The sequence below is a fragment of the Haliotis rubra genome, unplaced genomic scaffold (assembly GCF_003918875.1).
Source record: "Haliotis rubra isolate DU_JTF1 unplaced genomic scaffold, ASM391887v1 Scf261, whole genome shotgun sequence".
Lineage (NCBI taxonomy): Eukaryota > Metazoa > Mollusca > Gastropoda > Lepetellida > Haliotidae > Haliotis > Haliotis rubra.
The window spans coordinates 1,068,870-1,088,382 of NW_025766681.1; the positions used below are offsets into that span (position 1 = coordinate 1,068,870).

Consider the following 19,513-nt stretch of genomic DNA (forward strand, 5'->3'; position numbering starts at 1 on the left):
ACTTCATACTACTTGTCCTGCTACTAATTATAACTGCAGTGATGTATTTACGGCTCTTGAAAAAATTTTTTTTGTTGATGTAAAATTGTTTATAATATGTAATGGTAAGCAATATTTTTATAAAAATGAATATTAAATTTTTCTTAATAGTACGATGGGTAAAGTTGGGGAAAAACAAATACAATGTCAAATACAATCATTGGTACATGTAACAGGTATATGGTGAGATTTAGATAGAATTGATACTTATAGATATATGACTAACATGAGCATGCAAAGGACAAAGATTTCTCTACATCACAACAGGTGCTACATGCTCAAGAATGTCTATTTCCAAACTCTGCAGATGATGTTGTGGAGGTAGTGACATGTATACCTGATGAAGATGCTGTCATTTCTGGGATGTCACTGTTGATGCAGGCACCACTAACATGTACCGCGTACCACTACCATGTACCTTGAAGTACCCTGAGACATTGGTTAAATTGTTCCCATGTTGGGAATCAAAACCCAGGTCTAGAGTGAGACAAGCTAATTCTTTCACATCACCCACTATTGATTCTGATCGTTTGGTCCTGTACAAACATGGTGTACTGGTCAGGCTCATGGCTCGCTGCAAATACTCAGCCTTCAGCCACCTCAAAGGTACATTAAATTTCGGACGTATCACGGTACACTATGTAGTATCCCCTCTCAACCACCCCAAAAGAATCCTTGGATGGTCATGGCTGATATATTGCTTTATAATAATCATATTTTCCAATCATTTCACTTTCATCCCTCGTTTCCATGACACTTGCAAAAGCCAGAAACGTTTGGTTTTACGACAAACAGCAGAGCATCATACACCCAACAACTTCCACCTGAGATCTGTTATTAGATTCTTAAGGGACAACGTCAGCCATTCGGGAGTACAGTCTCCTGGCACTCAGACATGATTACCGTAGTTGTTGTATTTAACGCCCTGAGGTACTGCTCTGTGCCACATTGTAAACACCACAGACATCAGTTATACATCTTCCATTGCAAGAAGAGAAATAAACAAATGTATAGGTCAGTTTAGAAACTCAACTTCAGAATTTGACAAATTTATCAGAATCTTCCTGACACTTGAAAGGAATAAGTTCCTCGTCCTTCTCATGATGCTAAATACATCAGACACGGTAAACAACTACATTTTCTCCACTGGGAGTTCATCATGGTTTGGGATTTTCAAATAAAATAAACTTGACGAAATAGTAATTGACCAGCATTACACTCTACGAAGGTAAGTTTAGCACTAAGGTGATCACAATGCCCAAACTTTTACATTTGATTTGTAGCGCTCAAATGACGATGTGGCAGGGCCAATCTGGCACTAAGTCTTTACATCTGTGAGCATTGATAAGAAAAGCATTTCCCACTAAAGCACCAAACACACCTATGTCTGGTTACCATGGTTACACAGGAATGACGGGAGGACACCATGCAGTGTTATACACATTTGTTCTGTTAGCTAAGTATTCAGGTAAGGTGGCAGAGATTGAGAGGACATGTCCTGTGCATGGTAGGGTGTGGGTGGCTATTGAGTTATATTAATGCACCAGCTTTAGAGGACCTGTACTACGCTTGTGTTGTCAGCATTCTACTAATTAATGGACATATAAATGAGTTGTCATTTAACAAGACAAAGTTTAACTAAGCGGAGGCAGAACAGACCACTGCTAGGACACATGCAACAGGAGAGCTACAGAAATAATGCCCATGTTATATGTTGCTGTCTTCAAACCACATCTACGTCACCATTTATTGCGTTTTGTCACAGGGAACTGCGGCCATCGAACCGGGGTGAGTCTGAACATTTGTGTCAAGTCACACCAGAACTCGACCTTCCGACAACACATTGTGCCACATTTCTCACACACATCACACATTCTCATCACCAAGTATCATTTATAATCGAAACATATGCAATACCACAAAATCATATTCTCCAAGCTCTTTTTGAAATTTTCAAGATCCAATGAGCTTAAGTTTGTTACACTTCAAATGATTAATACATATTACATTAAATGAAAATAGTATTTACAAACTGAATTACATCTGACAGTTTTCAGGTGAAGTTGGCCACACAGGCTGGCATTCCACACATCATTCCACAGCTACGTAATACAAGTACACTCATAAATATAAAGTGTAACAAATATCTACATCCGTTTTCATGACACACTTCAGTGCACACCATAAGCATATATGCATCATTCACAATAATATCATAGTGAAGACTGCCGTATCAAGCCCATAATTCTACAAATTCACCCCAACAATTTGGGCTACTGTGGTCTTTGACCTGCGAGTTCGACCGATCAATACCTACCACTGTCCTATCATCTTCACTGATCAATACATTGTCACTGTCCAATCAACTTCTCCGCTTAATACATTATCACTGTCCAGTCATTTTCACCAATCAATACATTATCATTGTTCAATCAACTTCTCCGATCAATATATTATCATTGTCCAACATGAACTGTTATGCAAGATGTCAAAAATCCTCACAAAATCCAAACTAGTTAAAACATTGTATTAACATATTTATAAAATAGCTGAGCATTTGGTAGATTATTTTTGTTCCCTAAATCACCAACATCGTCATACAATAATACAACATATAGGTTTCAATTGCTAGTACCCAGCTTCTGCTACACACTAGTGACGAAGATGACAGTACTGTATTCAAAGTATTAAGTGCCCTGCTAAATAAACAGACTCCACCGTTTTATCTTTAGAAGTCTTGGCATCATTAACATCCAATGTAGATTTATATGTCAAATATGAAATACTAGTATTAATTATCACCTCTAAAAAGCAATTAAGCTTCACAAGTGCTTCCAAGCTGAATATACATAAGATGATCAAAAGAATTGATGTTTGAATTCTTGTACGTGCTTATTCTTATACTGTTAAATACATAAATACAGCTCTACACATGAACTTGCAGGAAACATACAGATATTGAAAGACTACACAAAGGCACAGTCGTTTGAAAGAACAATTGCATACATAGTTTGTGTTTAAGAAAGCAGTTCCTCTTAGAAACCAATTTACCAAAGTGATCTGATTCTGGCCTTCATTAATCACAAATATTGGTGGATAATTTGATTTTTCTTGGGGTAGTTTGGGCTGGGTTTTTCTCATAAGATGCTGTACTAATTATCTGAACAAAATACTGCTCAGTTATTGCACAAGGGCTAAATCTTGGTGCAAAAAGTCAGGAACATACATGATTTAAAGTGTATGGAAGTCCTGCACTATGTCAGAACATTGAATCAAAAGAACATGTTCTAATTTCATTGTCAACAAACAAAAATGGTTAATGTACAGTTGATATCAAACAGAGGCTGATCCATTCAAAGAGAGGCTGATGATTTCAAAGAGAGGCTGATTGATTCAAAGCGAGGCTGATCCATTCCAACATGGCTGACCAAAGCCTTACAGCTCCAGAATCAAGGCTACTCTGGTGCACTAAACAAATAAACAATTTCACTTTCCAAAAGACATTTCAAGCACTTTCATATCCCACACGGAAATCAATCCCTCCTCAATAGATCTCAATGCCAAGCACTACATGGGGACAACTGTTTGGCCCCTTGAAACCTAAGGCCCATATTCATACTCAAGGAATCTGTCTGAGATCCCTGAAGCCCAAGGCTCATATTCATGCCCAAGGAATATGAGCCCCTAGAAACCTGTGCCAAAATTATTACACAAAGAATCCCAAGTAAGACGAAGTGTAAGTCACATCCAGGTTTCATAACAAGCCTCAAACCGTTTTAAGTTTCTACACTTCTGCTGAATTGTGTGCCCCACAAGTACAACTGAAGCTAGATGTACTCCGACCATGACTACCGTAACTAGGGCGTTATTATCCTGGTAATACTGAAGCGCCCTCTATAGGACTGTAACGATACACTATATAACCATAACATTCTTACCATGACACACGAGTGAAACTTTCACATTTGATGTGTGTAAGGAATGAAAACTGTGGCTTAAATAGTTAAAGACTTAGTAGACTTGAATCAATTCACTAAACAGTGGCAAGTAACCTCTAACATTTCACAATAAATGTTCATACCATTTCGTGTCTCCCTTATACAGATCTGTACAGGTCTGTTCAATGAATGACCACCTGATACCATACTCATTGCACGGTACAGAGTCCTGCCAAACACCAGTACTTGGTGCATCGTTATAGCCCTAGTTGGTCCTTCCATCACGGTTATTTGTTGTCGTGGCGCTGTGTGATTCACTGTTCTTCCTCATCCATGTCCTTCTGCTTCTTCACCTCTCCCTGGTAGGTCACCATGTCCTCTGGCTTCTTCCTCTTGAAGAACCCAAGCTGGAACACGGGAAGGGGCAGTGTCAGTTACAAGGCAGAGAAGGATAAGGCTGGAAGGAGGGTGTGATGGATGGAACGATGAATGGATGGTGTGAGGGACAGATTGATAGGATTGATGGATTGATGGAAGGATAGAGTGATGGAAGGATTGAGTGATGGAAGGATGGATGGACTGACGAAGCGTGGGTGGGGGAACAGATTGATGGAAGGACTGACAAGGGAGTGAAGGAGAGATGGAAGGACTGAAAGAGCGAGAAAAGGAGAGAGTGAGTGAATGAGTTGAGTTTTGCGCTGCACTCAGCAATATTCCAGCTATATGGCGGCGGTCTGTAAATAATCGAGTCTGGACCAGATAATCCAGTGATCAACAGCATGAGCGTCGATCTGCGCAATTGGGAACCAATGACATGTGTCGACCAAGTCAGCGAGCCTGACCACCCGATCCTGTTAGTCGCCTCTTACGACAAACATGGGTTACTGAAGGTTCATTCTAACCCGGACCTTCACGGGTCGAAAAGGAGAGAAGTAAGGATGGATGGATCAGTGTAGGGTGGAAGGATGGAGGGAGGGAGGGAGCAAAGGGAAGAGCGTGTTTTTGAGTAAGGTTTTACACTGTTTTTAGCAATATTACAGCACTATTATGGTGGGGAACACTGAAATGGACTCACACATTGTACCCATGAGGGGAATCGAACCAGGATCTTCGTCGTGATGAGCGGACGCTATAACCACAAGGCTAGTCCACCGCCTCATCACTCTTGCTGGACAACAGTATAAGAATCTATACCAAAACTTCGCATCATATATCATAAAGATGTTGTCATCCATAAAATATCTTGCTTTCTTAGAAGGAAGGATGGATGAATGGATTGAGGGAGGTAGGGAGAGAAAGGGGCTGAGGAACCGCAGTATGAAAGGATGGCTGCAGGTGTTGCTGGCAGAAAGGAGATATAGAACATTAAGCAATAGGTTATTCCAATTATAACTATGATGATGATTATTACCTTCCAGAGCAGCAGAATGAGTCCGGCCAACAGGATGATTCCTGCCAACACTGCCACAACGATGATCCACCACTCCAGGCCAACTGTCTTCTGTTCCTTCACATCCGGGATAGCTATAGTGGTAGCCTACAGACACAATTCAGGATAGCTATAGTGGTAGCCTACAGACACAATACAGGATAGCTATAGTGGTAGCCTACAGACACAATACAGGATAGCTATAGTGGTAGCCTACAGACACAATACAGGATAGCTATAGTGGTAGCCTACAGACACAATACAGGATAGCTATAGTGGTAGCCTGCAGACACAATACAGGGTAGCTATAGTGGTAGCCTACAGACACAATACAGGATAGCTATAGTGGTAGCCTGTCAACACAATACAGGATAGCTATAGTGGTAGCCTGTCAACACAATCCAGGGTAGCTATAGTGGTAGCCTATATACAGGATAGCTATAGTGGTAGCCTACAGACACAATACAGGATAGTGACAGCCTACAGACAGAATGTGGTAGGTAGCCTACAGACACAATACACAGGGGTAGCTATAGTCAGGGGTAGCTATAGTGGTAGCCTACAGACATAGCTAATACAGGGGGTAGCTATAGTGGTAGCCTACAGACACAATACAGGATAGCTATAGTGGTAGCCTGTCAACACAATACAGCCTACAGACACAATACAGGTTAGCTACAGTGGTAGCCAACAGACACAATATAGTGGTAGCCCTACAGACACAATACACAGGATAGCTAGGACACAATATAGCTATAGTGGTAGCCTACAGACACAATACAGGATAGCTATAGTGGTAGCCTACAGACACAATACAGGATAGCTATAGTGGTAGTGGACACAGCCTGGTAGCTATAGTGGTAGCCTACAGACCTGTCACAGGATAGCTATAGTGGTAGCCAATACAGGATAGCTATAGTGGTAGCCTACAGACACAATACAGGATAGCTATAGTGGTAGCCTACAGACACAATACAGGATAGCTATAGTGGTAGCCTACAGACACACATACAGGATAGCAGACACAATACAGGATAGCTATAGTGGTAGCCTACAGACACAATACAGGGTAGCTATAGTGGTAGCCTACAGACACAATACAGGATAGCTATAGTGGTAGCCTACAGACACAATACAGGATAGCTATAGTGGTAGCCTACAGACACATAGTGGTAGCCTACAGACACCTACAGACCTACAGACACAATACAGGATAGCTATAGTGGTAGCCTACAGACCTACAGACACAGGGATAGCTATAGTGGTAGCCTACAGACACAATACAGGATAGCTATAGTGGTAGCCTACAGACACAATACAGGGTAGCTATAGTGGTAGCCTACAGACACAATACAGGATAGCTATAGTGGTAGCCTACAGACACAATACAGGGTAGCTATAGTGGTAGCCTACAGACACAATACAGGATAGCTATAGTGGTAGCCTACAGACACAATACAGGATAGCTATAGTGGTAGCCTACAGACACAATACAGGATAGCTATAGTGGTAGCCTGTCAGACACAATACAGGATAGCTATAGTGGTAGCCTACAGAGTGGTAGCCTACAGACACAATACAGGGTAGCTATAGTGGTAGCCTACAGACACAATACAGGGTAGCTATAGTGGTAGCCTACAGACACAATACAGGATAGCCTATAGTGGTAGCCTGGTCAACACAATATAGTGGTAGCCTACAGACACAATACAGGTAGCTATAGTGGTAGCCTACAGACACAAATACAGGGATAGCTATAGTGGTAGCCTACAGACACACAATACAGGATAGCTATAGTGGTAGCCTACAGACACAATACAGGGATAGCTATAGTGGTAGCCTGTCAGCTATAGTGGTAGCCTACACAGACACAATACAGGGATAGCTATAGTGGTAGCCTACAGACACAATACAGGATAGCTATAGTGGTAGCCTACAGCCTACAGACACAATACAGGATAGCTATAGTGGTAGCCTACAATACAGGATACACAATAGCCTACAGACAGCTATAGCTATAGTGGTAGTCCTGTCAGCATAGTGGTAGCCTACAAGGCGCAAAATCAGCCTGTCAACACAATACATGGGATAGCTATAGGTGGTAGCCTACAGACACAATATGGGATAGCTATAGTGGTAGCCTGTCAACACAATACAGGGTAGCATAGTGGTAGCCTACAGACACAATACAGGATAGCTATATAGCTATAGGGAAGCATAGCCAACACAATACATGACACATATACAGGATAGCTATAGTGGTAGCCTACAGACAGACAAATAGTGGTAGCCTACAGACACAGTACAGGATAGCTATAGTGGTAGTCTATGAAAATAGAAACCATGGTTATGAAGGGGATAGTTTTGAGGTAGACAATGGACAAATAATTGGTATTAATCTCTGATTGCCATTGATTAAAGAAATTCTTTAGCATATGTATGATACCAGCTATACCAACTGATGTCTGACTTACTTTATGACAACAACCTATTTGTACTTACATAATTCTCGTTGGTGGTTTCCTTGGACTCGATGTTGAGTGCGGGATCTATGTACAGTTCAGCCTTAGACCGGATCTTCACCTCTCCAACGTTCATATAGTCCTGTATCACATACAATGTCATACAGTCATATCACATACAATGTCATACAGTCATATCACATACATTGCCATATGTCATGGAGGGAATACACAGTCATATCACATACAATGTCACATGTCATACAGGGAATACACAGTCATATCACATACAATGTCACATGTCATACAGGGAATACAGTCATATCACATACACTGTCACATGTCATACAGGGAATACACAGTCATATCACATACAATTTCACATGTCATGGAGGGAATACAGTCATATCACATACAATGTCACATGTCATGGAGGGAATACACAGTCATATCACATACAATGTCATACAGTCATATCACATACATTGCCATGTCATGGAGGGAATACACAGTCATATCACATACAATGTCACATGTCATACAGGGAATACAGTCATGTCACATGTCACACATATACAGAATACACAGTCATATCACACACAATGTCACATGTCATACAGGGAATACACAGTCATATCACATATAATGTCACATGACATGGAGGGAATACACAGTCATATCACATACAATGTCACATGTCATGGAGGGAATACACAGTCATATCACATACAATGTCACATGTCATACAGGGAATACACAGTCATATCACACACAATGTCACATGTCATAGAGGGAGTACACAGTCATATCACATACAATGTCACATGTCATACACAGTCATATCACATACAATGTCACATGTCATACAGGGAATACACAGTCATATCACACACAATGTCACATGTCATAGAGGGAGTACACAGTCATATCACACATAATATCATATGTTACACAGGGAATACAGTCATATCACATATAATGTCACGTTTGGGTGCTGATGGGAAGGATCAAAACCGAGGAGGAGGTTTTGATCCAACTTATGAACTGACCAAAGATATACTTTAGATATACTTTCAATATTTGGTATTTACTTTTGAAATCAACTGGGATGCGACTGGCAGATGATACCTTGCCTTGTGCCCACAATGCGAGTGCTCTGCACGTGCTACTCATGTCCTGCACATGCGCTGCCCATCTTGTGAGGAACACATGGTTCATACTGACAAACAATCATATTCTTCACAGTAATCCTTCAGTAACCTAGTGGATAAAACCGCCAAGCTAGTAAGCGAAGGATTGCATGTTCGAAACCAGGCATCGGCATGATACATTGGAAGTTTTCAATAATGTGATAGTTTACAATCGTGTTCAAAACTTGTACAAGTAAAATAACTCAAAGTCAAGTGCTATTCCTCAGAAAATCCCTAGGCAATTCCTCAGAAAATCCCCAGGACTCAGGCAATAGAAAATACCCGGGATTTCTTGGAGTATGCTCACGAAACTGCCTGTAGAGATTTACTCAGTAAAAGGAGAACCTGGCGAGACAACAGAGTGATGTCACTGGAGGTTCATAAATTTCATTCAAAGTTGTTCACAGGCAATTACTGATCAGTCTTATCTCTCTAACTGTCTTTCTCTCTCTCTTTCCCACTCATCCCTCCCCACTCTCTCTCCCTCCTCCCAATCTGTCTCTCTCACAGTCTCCCCATTTCCCTTCTCCCCAGGTATATACCATATATTCCACCTCACCTGGAGCAGCGTGCTCTCCCAGAGACGGGCTCGGATCTTGATCTGCACATAGGCATTCTTTGACATCTCTCCGATGGTACACTTGATCTCATGGCATTTTGCTGTTTTACGCCGACAGTCCTGGCAGAACAGATACAAATACATTACATTTTTTCAGTGAGTTGTTCTTACACAATATTACAATCATCAAACCAAAATGTCTCTTTGTAATCTCTTCTCCCAGGGAAGCTCTATAGGTCTTAAATTGCTATCACACTGAAAGTTGCATCTTCTTCTTACGATGGAGAAGATGTAGATATGACCTCAGTCCATCTTAGAGATTTGACAATCCATCTTAGAGAAAGAACTGTAGTAAGTCACCATAACAATATTGTTGTTTTGACAATCATAAGTCTACGACTGTGGTACATCTATATCAGAGTATAGTAATTAAGACATCGTAAGTCTATGACTGTGGTACATCTATATCAGAGTATAGTAATTCAAGACATCGTAAGTCTAGTAATTAAGACATGTGGTGGTACATCTATATCAGAGTATAGTAATTAAGACATCGTAAGTCTACGACTGTGGTACATCTATATCAGAGTATAGTAATTAAGACATCGTAAGTCTACGACTGTGGTACATCTATATCAGAGTATAGTAATTAAGACATCGTAAGTCTATGACTGTGGTACATCTATATCAGAGTATAGTAATTAAGACATCGTAAGTCTACGACTGTGGTCAACTCTATCAGAGTGGTACATCTCTATATCAGAGTATAGTAATTAAGACATCGAGTAAGTCATCGTAAGTCTAGGACTGTGGTACATCTATATCAGAGTATCTAGGACTAATTATCAGACATCGTAAGTCTCTGACTGTCATCTATATCAGACTCTTAAGTGGTACATCTATATCAGGTATAGTATAGACATCGTAAGTCTAAGACATCAGAGCATAGTAGTCTACGACTGTGGTACATCTATATCAGATAGTAAGTATAGTAAGTCTAACTGTGGTACATCTATATCAGAGTATGGTAATTAAGACATAAGTCTACGACTGTGGTACATCTATATCAGAGTATAGTAAGTAAGACATCGACAGTCAACGACTGTGGTACATCTATATCAGAGTATAGTAAGTAAGACATCGTAAGTCTACGACTGTGGTACATCTATATCAGAGTATAGTAATTAAGACATCGTACTCACGACTGTGGTACATCTATATCAGACTCTCACGACTGTGGTACTTCTATATCAGAGTATAGTTATTAAGACATCGACAGTCTACGACTGTGGTACATCTATATCAGAGTATAGTAATTAAGACATCGACAGTTTACGACTGTGGTACATCTATATCAGAGTATAGTAATTAAGACATCGTAAGTCTACGACTGTGGTACATCTATATCAGAGTATAGTAATAAGGACATCGTAAAGTCTACGACTATGGTACATTTATATCAGAGTATTGAAGTTAATTCTGCAATGCTGTCATCGATTGTATTGTAGCTGTGACTATGATAAGTCTCTGATCGTCATAATTCTATGTCAGAATACATTAGTTACAATTATCCTAAATCTACGATTATCATTAGTTTATTCTTAGTTATAACAACCAAACTGTATGGCTGAAGTAACTCTATGATAAAGTACTTCGCCACCTACCAGTACGACATCTCGACGATTGTCATTCCTCTTTGTCCGAACTGCCCCTGTTGACGCCCGACGTCTCCGACTGGGTGCAGCGTCAGGGCTAGGAGCAGGGGCGGGGATGGCCGCTTTCCGTAACTAGAAACATGTCATACGTAACATACACATCTGTGTGCAAAACAAACTTGTTGAAGAATAGGTGAGGTGAGGTGAAATTGGGTTTAACTTCGTGCTTGAGAATATTTCACTCATATGACGACGTGCATGCGTGTGAATGTGTATGTGCGGCTGCTTGTACTAGCCCAGACTGAAGCTGGTTTTATAGTGCTAGCCCACTGAGATACCATGCCGCAGTGAAGCATGAATACCCCACTCAGACACATTATACTGACTCCGAGCCGACCAGTCCTTGTTGTACCCATTAATGCCGAGCGCCAGGCAGGGACCAACAAGTACCATATTTTAACGTCTTTTGGGTATGACGCGGTCGGGGATCGAACCTGCGACCTTCCGCTCTCTGGGCGGACGCTCTAACCACTACACCACGGAGGCGGTCGGTTGAAGAATAACTATGTACAACAACATGTTACAGTTTGTTACTGTGACTCTCATCTAGCATGCTGGGAAGGTTAGCTGTGATTCCTTTGGTTAATGTACTACTTCTATACACCGTGCATGTTAAACATTTCACAGCATTGATGCCATATTATCTAATCCTTCACATGTATCACTCAAACAAGTTAGGTATTATCCAGATCTTCCATATTACTATCTTACATCTGTCATGGGATGACATTAACATCGCACCAAACAATACAAGATATCAAGGAAGGGGTAACCCACCAATAGAGTGAGTGAGTGAGTGAGTTTGGTTTTACGGCTTTTAGCAATATTCCAGCAATATCACGGTCGGGGACACCAGAAATGCCCACCAATAGAGGATAACATTGTCAAGGCAACTTACAATACAATACGGGCAAGGTTACATTATATAAAATGATATCAAGGACAGGGTAAACCACTGATAAAGGATAAAAGGGTGGGATAACCAATCAATTAAGGAAAACAAGGACAGGGCAGCCCAATGAAAAAGGGTATCAAGGACATGGTAACCATATAACAAAAGATAACAATAACAGGGAACCCAGCAATAAGGATATCATGTACAGGCTGACCTCACAATAAAGGATAACAAAGGCAGGGCGATCTTATAATAAAAGGATATCAATTTTAGGCTGAACTCTTAATAAAAGCTAGCAAGGATAGGGTGACCTCACAATAAAGGATAACAAGGGCAGGGTGATCCTATGGTAAAGGACAGGCTGACATCACAATAAAGGATAACAAAGGCAGGTCGATCTTATAATAAAAGGATATCAATTTTAGGCTGAACTCTTAATAAAAGATAACAAGGATAGGGTGATCCTATAATAAAGGATATCAAGTACAGGCTGACCTCACAATAAAGGATAACAGAGGCAGGGCAATCTTATAATAAAGGACAGGCTGACCTCACAATAAAGGATAACAAAGGCAGGGTGATCCTATAATAAAGGACATGCTGACCTCACAATAAAGGATAACAAAGGCAGGGCAATCCTACAATAAAGGATAGGTTAATCTCACAATAAAGGATAACAAAGGCAGGGTGATCATATAATAAAGGATATTAAGGACAGGCTGACCTCACAAGAAAGGATAACAAAGGCAGGGTGATCATATAATAAAGGATATTAAGGACAGGTTAACCACTGATAAAGGATAACATAGACAGGGTATCAACCAATAAGGACAGAAAGAAGTAACTGCACTAACAACATAAACTAACAAGGATATCCACAAATAACAGAACATGTTCAGGATTCCACCAATAAAGAAACTACATGTCTAAACTCTACAGACAACATCAACCATATAATGATTACATCCATACTGAGACATGGAATAATTGCTACATAAACAAAATAATCAGGTACTTGCCCAAGGTCAGTTCACGTAAACAATATTACATCAATCTATGCTCAGCCGACAAAACAATAATCAATCAAATTAAAAAAATAAAGATTGACATAAATGGCATGAAATCATAAGTTAGTGAAGCACTTACATTCCGTGAGGGTTGGCGGATGTTAAAGTCGGGATTAACCTGGAAAGAACATCCAAAATCACATTTCACACATAGCAAACGTTGCAGTCTACCCTGGCTACAAGCAAGAGACTGTCTACGACAGCTGTGCATGCAGTTTTCTCAAACAAATCATTCAGGTATCATGTTAAAGACAGCTTGCAACCTTGATCCTACCATTTTCTTTCTCAAGACTCTGAACTGTGTACTGAGGACACAACTACGCCGAGGATCAAATCAGGACAAATCCAGGATTTGAACCCACAAATCAGCTGATCCTGGTATACTAAGGGGCATAATTCTGCATAGAGAATTTGACATTTTTTATAGGTCTACATGTGCCACCTGAACATTTCTTTAATGTTTGGAGTAGTCAGTAAATGTAACACTTAATCCAAAGTGTGCCAAAACTGATCTCATTCAGAATTGATAATATGACCATTTAGATTTTAAGACTCTTTTTAAGAAATAAAGATTTTTAAAGGAGTTTTGGAGCTAAACGACACAGACAGAAAATGAGTTTCCAGAAGAGGGCAAAAATACACAAAGCCTGTGACTAATGTCCACACAATATACGCTTGTGAGAGTGATCAAGGTTATAAACTGTATGTTATATCTATTCAAACATGGGTATAAAGCTCTCCTCTTATAGACAGCCATCCTTCCAGCGCAGCCTTGTCTGTAAGGCTGTCAGAGGCACTAAAACATTCCAATCATGGCTCAAAGCTACAGCTTGCCTGTAAACTAGTTCTATTCAGAGCATGTTTGGCCAAACCAATGTTTCTTCATATTTACTGATTGACTGAATTAAACCAACTTAAAAAGAATATGGATGAAAATTTGGTTTATTTTAAATCTTTTTAGTTTGTAATATTAAAAAAATACAGAAAAACAGACAAGAACAGATATCCTTGATTTTTCCTTATTAATTTCCTGCTGATATTTATCATCTTCCCAACAAACCATAATTTCAATTAAAGCAACCCTCCTTCTTAATATATTGGTAATGAGTTCAATACACGTGAAGTAATAACATCGGTATGGCCCAACACAGAATGCAATGCAAGTGACGTTACTATCTACACCACACATGACAAAAACAAAAATATATGGTGAATCACGTTTACTCATAGTCTGAAAACCATAAAAAATATACATGTATATATGTATGTCTGTAGTCTGAAGGCAGGAACAGACTGGTATAAGGCCATTGAGCTGATGATGAAGGGAGTAAGTTGGTTAAGCCGCTTTGAACAGTAGTTGACTATCACAGCCTGTGACCTTCATGTGGGAGTGAGAGTGAGTGAGTTGGGTGTAGGGTGAGTGAGTGAGTTGAGTTTTATGCCGCACTCAGAAATATTCCAGCTATATGGCAGCGGTCTGTAACTAATCGAGTCTGGACCAGACAATCCAGTGATCAACAACAGGAGCATGGATCTGTGCAAATGCAAGCCTGACCACCCGATCCCGTTAGTCGCCTCTTACGACAGTAACACACACAGTCATGATAAGATAGTAAGATGTGTTACGGAACATCAATATTCTAACCCGGACCTTTATGGGTCGAGTTGGGTACAGCGTCGCTGTGTAGTGTTACAGAGTTTCAGTGCGGGAGGAGAACCGCACCAACAAGTATTCTACAAGAATCCACAGTCTGCAGATGGTAAATGATACAGCACGTAAGGTGCTTTCAAGTAAATAATGTTCAAGATTCATCACCATGGCAGTAAACCCATATCCTACCTCTGAATGACAATAGTGAATGATCCCATTGCCTCATCCACACAAGACCCGTGAAGATCCGGGGTAGAATGGGTCTTCAGCAACCCATGTGCTTGCCATAAAAGGCGACTATGCTTGTCGTAAGAGGCGACTAACGGGATCGGGTGGTCAGTTTCGCTGACTTGGTTGACACATGTCATCGGTTCCCAATTGCGCAGATCGATGCTCATGCTGTTGATCACTGGATTGTCTGGTCCAGATTCGATTATTTACAGACCGCCGCCATATAGCTGGGATATTGCCGAGTGCGGCGTAAAACTAAACTCACTCACCAACACAACCTTTCTCCTGCCCTTGATGCTAAATTAGTGACAGCATGTTGTTTTATGCCTACAACATTCCAGCTGTATCACTGAAGCCTGTTACAGTCAGGACAACACAATCCAGCTGTCCACCACACGTGCATGTTGAAAGCATGTTGCTTCATGCCAACACAGCAATCTTCCAGTTCCTACAACTATGGTACCAAGACACACAATCAGCCATGCTACCCAATGTGAACACCACTGACTACATACACCACCATTTTGGTGGAGCACTGACGTCTTGTTTTAATCTTGTGCATGGGTGAGTATGTGAAATAAACTGTTATTATCTACATCCTACACCAATGAGTGCAGGGAGAGAATGGACCAATAGTTCCCACCTGATTACTTCTAAGATTGAAAACATGGGCGGATCCAGGAATTTTTAGAGGAGAGGGTTCAGGGGGTTTGAACCCCGCCAATGCAAAAAAAAAAATCTTCAATGTGATCTTAAGTCATTTTCAAGGGGTGGGGTGGGGGTGGTTCAAACCCCTGAAACCACCCTCCCACCCCTCTGGATCCGCCACTGGAATACAGCAGCCTCACAGTGTGAGGATACTTACGACATCGGCCAGGTCACAGTAAAGAGTTGTCTGCCCTTGTGATGACCATCTTTACTCCTTTGTAACCAATCAATACCAATCTTGTGTCAAATATTCCAGGTCAGAATTTAACAATACTAAGACTGAGATGTGCAATAATCTGTACTGAAATCAAGATATAAGTTGACATGGTATCTTGGTTTTATTTGAACACCTTCTCACTGAAACCGCAATTTGATTTGAGACTGGTAATGGTGGCGTATGCAGTGTGCCAGGGGCCAGTCCATTTACTGTTACCTTTATCTCCAGTGGGTTGATGATCTCGGGGGTGATGATGCATTCTGCCGGACCGTTCATCACCTGCAGGGGAAGAGGAACATCAGCATCTCAAAACCAAACAACTCTAGACATCCTTCTAGAACCATGTTTCAAGAAAAAAACTGACTGATGACACTTACCTGTGGTGCTTGCATCAGATACAGCAGGTGCTTGTTACCAAGTATTTACAGGAGAGACACTTACCTGTGGTGCTTGTATCAGATACAGCAGGTGCTTGTTACCAAGTATTTACAGGAGAGACACCTACCTGTGGTGCTTGCATCAGATACAGCAGGTGCTTGTTACCAAGTATTTACAAGAGAGACACCTACCTGTGGTGTTTGTATCAGATACAGCAGGTGCTTGTTACCAAGTATTTACAGGAGAGACACTTACCTGTGGTGCTTGCATCAGATACAGCAGGTGCTTGTTACCAATTATTTACAGGAGAGACACCTACCTGTGGTGCTTGCATCAGATACAGCAGGTGCTTGTTACCAATTATTTACAGGAGAGACACAAAGCTGTGGTTCTTGCATCAGATACAGCAGGTGCTTATTACCAATTATTTACAGGAGAGACACCTACCTGTGGTGCTTGCATCAGATACAGCAGGTGCTTGTTACCAAGTATTTACAAGAGAGACACCTACCTGTGGTGCTTGCATCAGATACAGCAGGTGCTTGTTACCAAGTATTTACAAGAGAGACACCTACCTGTGGTGCTTGTATCAGACACAGCAGGTGCTTATTACCAATTATTAACAGGAGAGACACCTACCTGTGGTGCTTGCATCAGATACAGCAGGTGCTTGTTACCAAGTATTTACAGGAGAGACACCTACCTGTGGTGCTTGTATCAGATACAGCAGGTGCTTATTACCAATTATTTACAGGAGAGACACCTACCTGTGGTGCTTGTATCAGACACAGCAGGTGCTTATTACCAATTATTTACAGGAGAGACACCTACCTGTGGTGCTTGCATCAGATACAGCAGGTGCTTGTTACCAAGTATTTACAGGAGAGACACCTACCTGTGGTTCTTGCATCAGATACAGCAGGTGCTTGTTACCAATTATTAACAGGAGAGACACCTACCTGTGGTGCTTGTATCAGACACAGCAGGTGCTTATTACCAATTATTTACAAGAGAGACACCTACCTGTGGTGCTTGCATCATATATAGCAGGTGCTTGTTACCAAGTATTTACAGGAGAGACACCTACCTGTGGTGCTTGCATCAGATACAGCAGGTGCTTGTTACCAATTATTAACAGGAGAGACACCTACCTGTGGTGCTTGTATCAGATACAGCAGGTGCTTGTTACCAATTATTTACAGGAGAGACACCTACCTGTGGTGCTTGCATCATATATAGCAGGTGCTTGTTACCAATTATTTACAGGAGAGACACCTACCTGTGGTGCTTGTATCAGATACAGCAGGTGCTTATTACCATTTATTTACAGGAGACACCTAGCTGTGATGCTTGCACCAGATAAAGCAGGTGCTTGTATTTACAGGAGAGACACATACCTGTGGTGCTTGTATCAGATACAGCAGGTGCTTTTTACCAATTATTTACAGGAGAGACACTTACCTGTTGTGCTTGTATCAGACACAGCAGGTGCTTGTTACCAGTATTTACAGGGGAGACACATACCTGTGGTGCTTGCATCAGATACAGCAGGTGCTTGTTACCAAGTATTTACACACACACCTACCTGTTTTCCTTGTATCAGACACAGCAGGTGCTTATATTCACAGAAGAGACACCTACCTGTGGTGCTTGCATCAGATACAACAGGTGCTTGCCCTGGGGTTCCCCATTCTCAGTCTGGTAAGGCCAGTAGATGGTTAACTCTGATTGAGACACTACGCCTGGTCCAAAATTTGTCACCTGAAAACACAAACACCCAGTTTTGAACATCTAAATGACAAGGACTCTACACTTTCAAAAACAAGAGGTCATTGACCACGAATGACATAGTTTCTTCATCCCATAATTCTCAAGTGAAGAAAAATGCTGTCACAGGTACGAGCTATTAAACAGTGGGGTACACAACATAGTTTGTGTATAATAATAGATGGAGAACTAATTAGTGACTGGCATGGCTTGCTTTAGTTAATCCATTAATCCTACCTCCAGAACCTCAGCCTGGTGCCTGCCTCCACGCTGGCATCTTTTTGAACTTGAACATGAACAGGCGTCTCCTGACCCAGCTGGTTGCTAACCTTTTCACCCCCACACTGTACATGTGGACTGGCCTAGACATTGTTCGAACAGATACTATTATCTATGCTGGGTGATGGTCAGCTTGTAAGGTTAGCTTATCACATTAACCTATGTGACCTCTGTGTTTACCAACGCTGATAACGGTCGCATAACACTAGTGGTGGCTGTTAGACAGGGGCCCTATGTAGGTGGTGGCTGTAGGACAGGGGACTATGTAGGTGGTGGCTGTTGGACAGAGGCCCTGTGTACGGAGGCCCTATGTAGGTAGTGGCTGTTAGACAGGGGCCCTATGAAGGTGGTGGCTGTTGGACAGGGGCCCTATGTAGGTGGTGGCTGTTAGACAGAGGCCCTATGTATAGTCCGTTTGGCTCAAAAGCAGACCGATGAATTGCAATCAAACTCGAAAACTAATAAACATATAATACTCAATGAATCGCTGATCATAATCAAAATATCAGACCAACTCTGAGATTTGTTTGCAGAATTTATGTCCTAAAAATAAAAAAGTTGTTTAACAAACTATCATTAAAATATTGACACAGTTCTCTATTTGTTACGAGGGAGGAGTGCAAAGAAAGGGACAGCCAGGTGTGCGAGAAAGGATGGAGACGGCAAAGCACAGGTTAATGAATCAATAGCTTTGTCGGTGCTTCTCTAGCACCTGGCTGTCCCTTTCTCTGCACTCCTCCCTCGTAACAAATAGAAAACTGTGTCAAAATCTTAATGATAGTTTGTTAAACAACTTTTTTATTTTTAGGACATAAACTCTGCAAACAAATCACAGAGTTGGTCTGACGTTTTGATTATGATCAGCGATTCATTGAGTATTATATGTTTATTAGTTTTCGAGTTTGATTGCAATTCATCGGTCCGCTTTTGAGCCAAACGGACTATAGGTGGTGGCTGTTAGACAGATGCCCTATGTATGTAGTGGCTG

At 41.2% G+C, this 19,513-nt stretch overlaps 1 protein-coding gene across 2 annotated transcripts in view; it reads right to left on the minus strand.

Moving 5' to 3' along the window:
• Positions 1-51: 51 nt before the first annotated feature.
• The window catches only part of LOC124280183 (integrin alpha-PS1-like), a 76,523-nt gene continuing 57,061 nt past the window's right edge, over positions 52-19,513 (minus strand). Inside the window, exons 18-25 of one of the 2 annotated variants that reach the window (XM_046716081.1) lie at positions 18,121-18,240; positions 16,318-16,380; positions 13,374-13,412; positions 11,282-11,404; positions 9,618-9,737; positions 7,909-8,010; positions 5,389-5,514; positions 52-4,384 (exon numbers count right to left, since the gene is read on the minus strand). In XM_046716081.1, coding sequence (XP_046572037.1) covers positions 4,292-4,384; positions 5,389-5,514; positions 7,909-8,010; positions 9,618-9,737; positions 11,282-11,404; positions 13,374-13,412; positions 16,318-16,380; positions 18,121-18,240 — 786 coding nt within the window. In that variant the 3' untranslated portion in view covers positions 52-4,291. The remainder of the gene's footprint in view (positions 4,385-5,388; positions 5,515-7,908; positions 8,011-9,617; positions 9,738-11,281; positions 11,405-13,373; positions 13,413-16,317; positions 16,381-18,120; positions 18,241-19,513) is intronic. The other variant, XM_046716082.1, reaches the window with a different exon arrangement.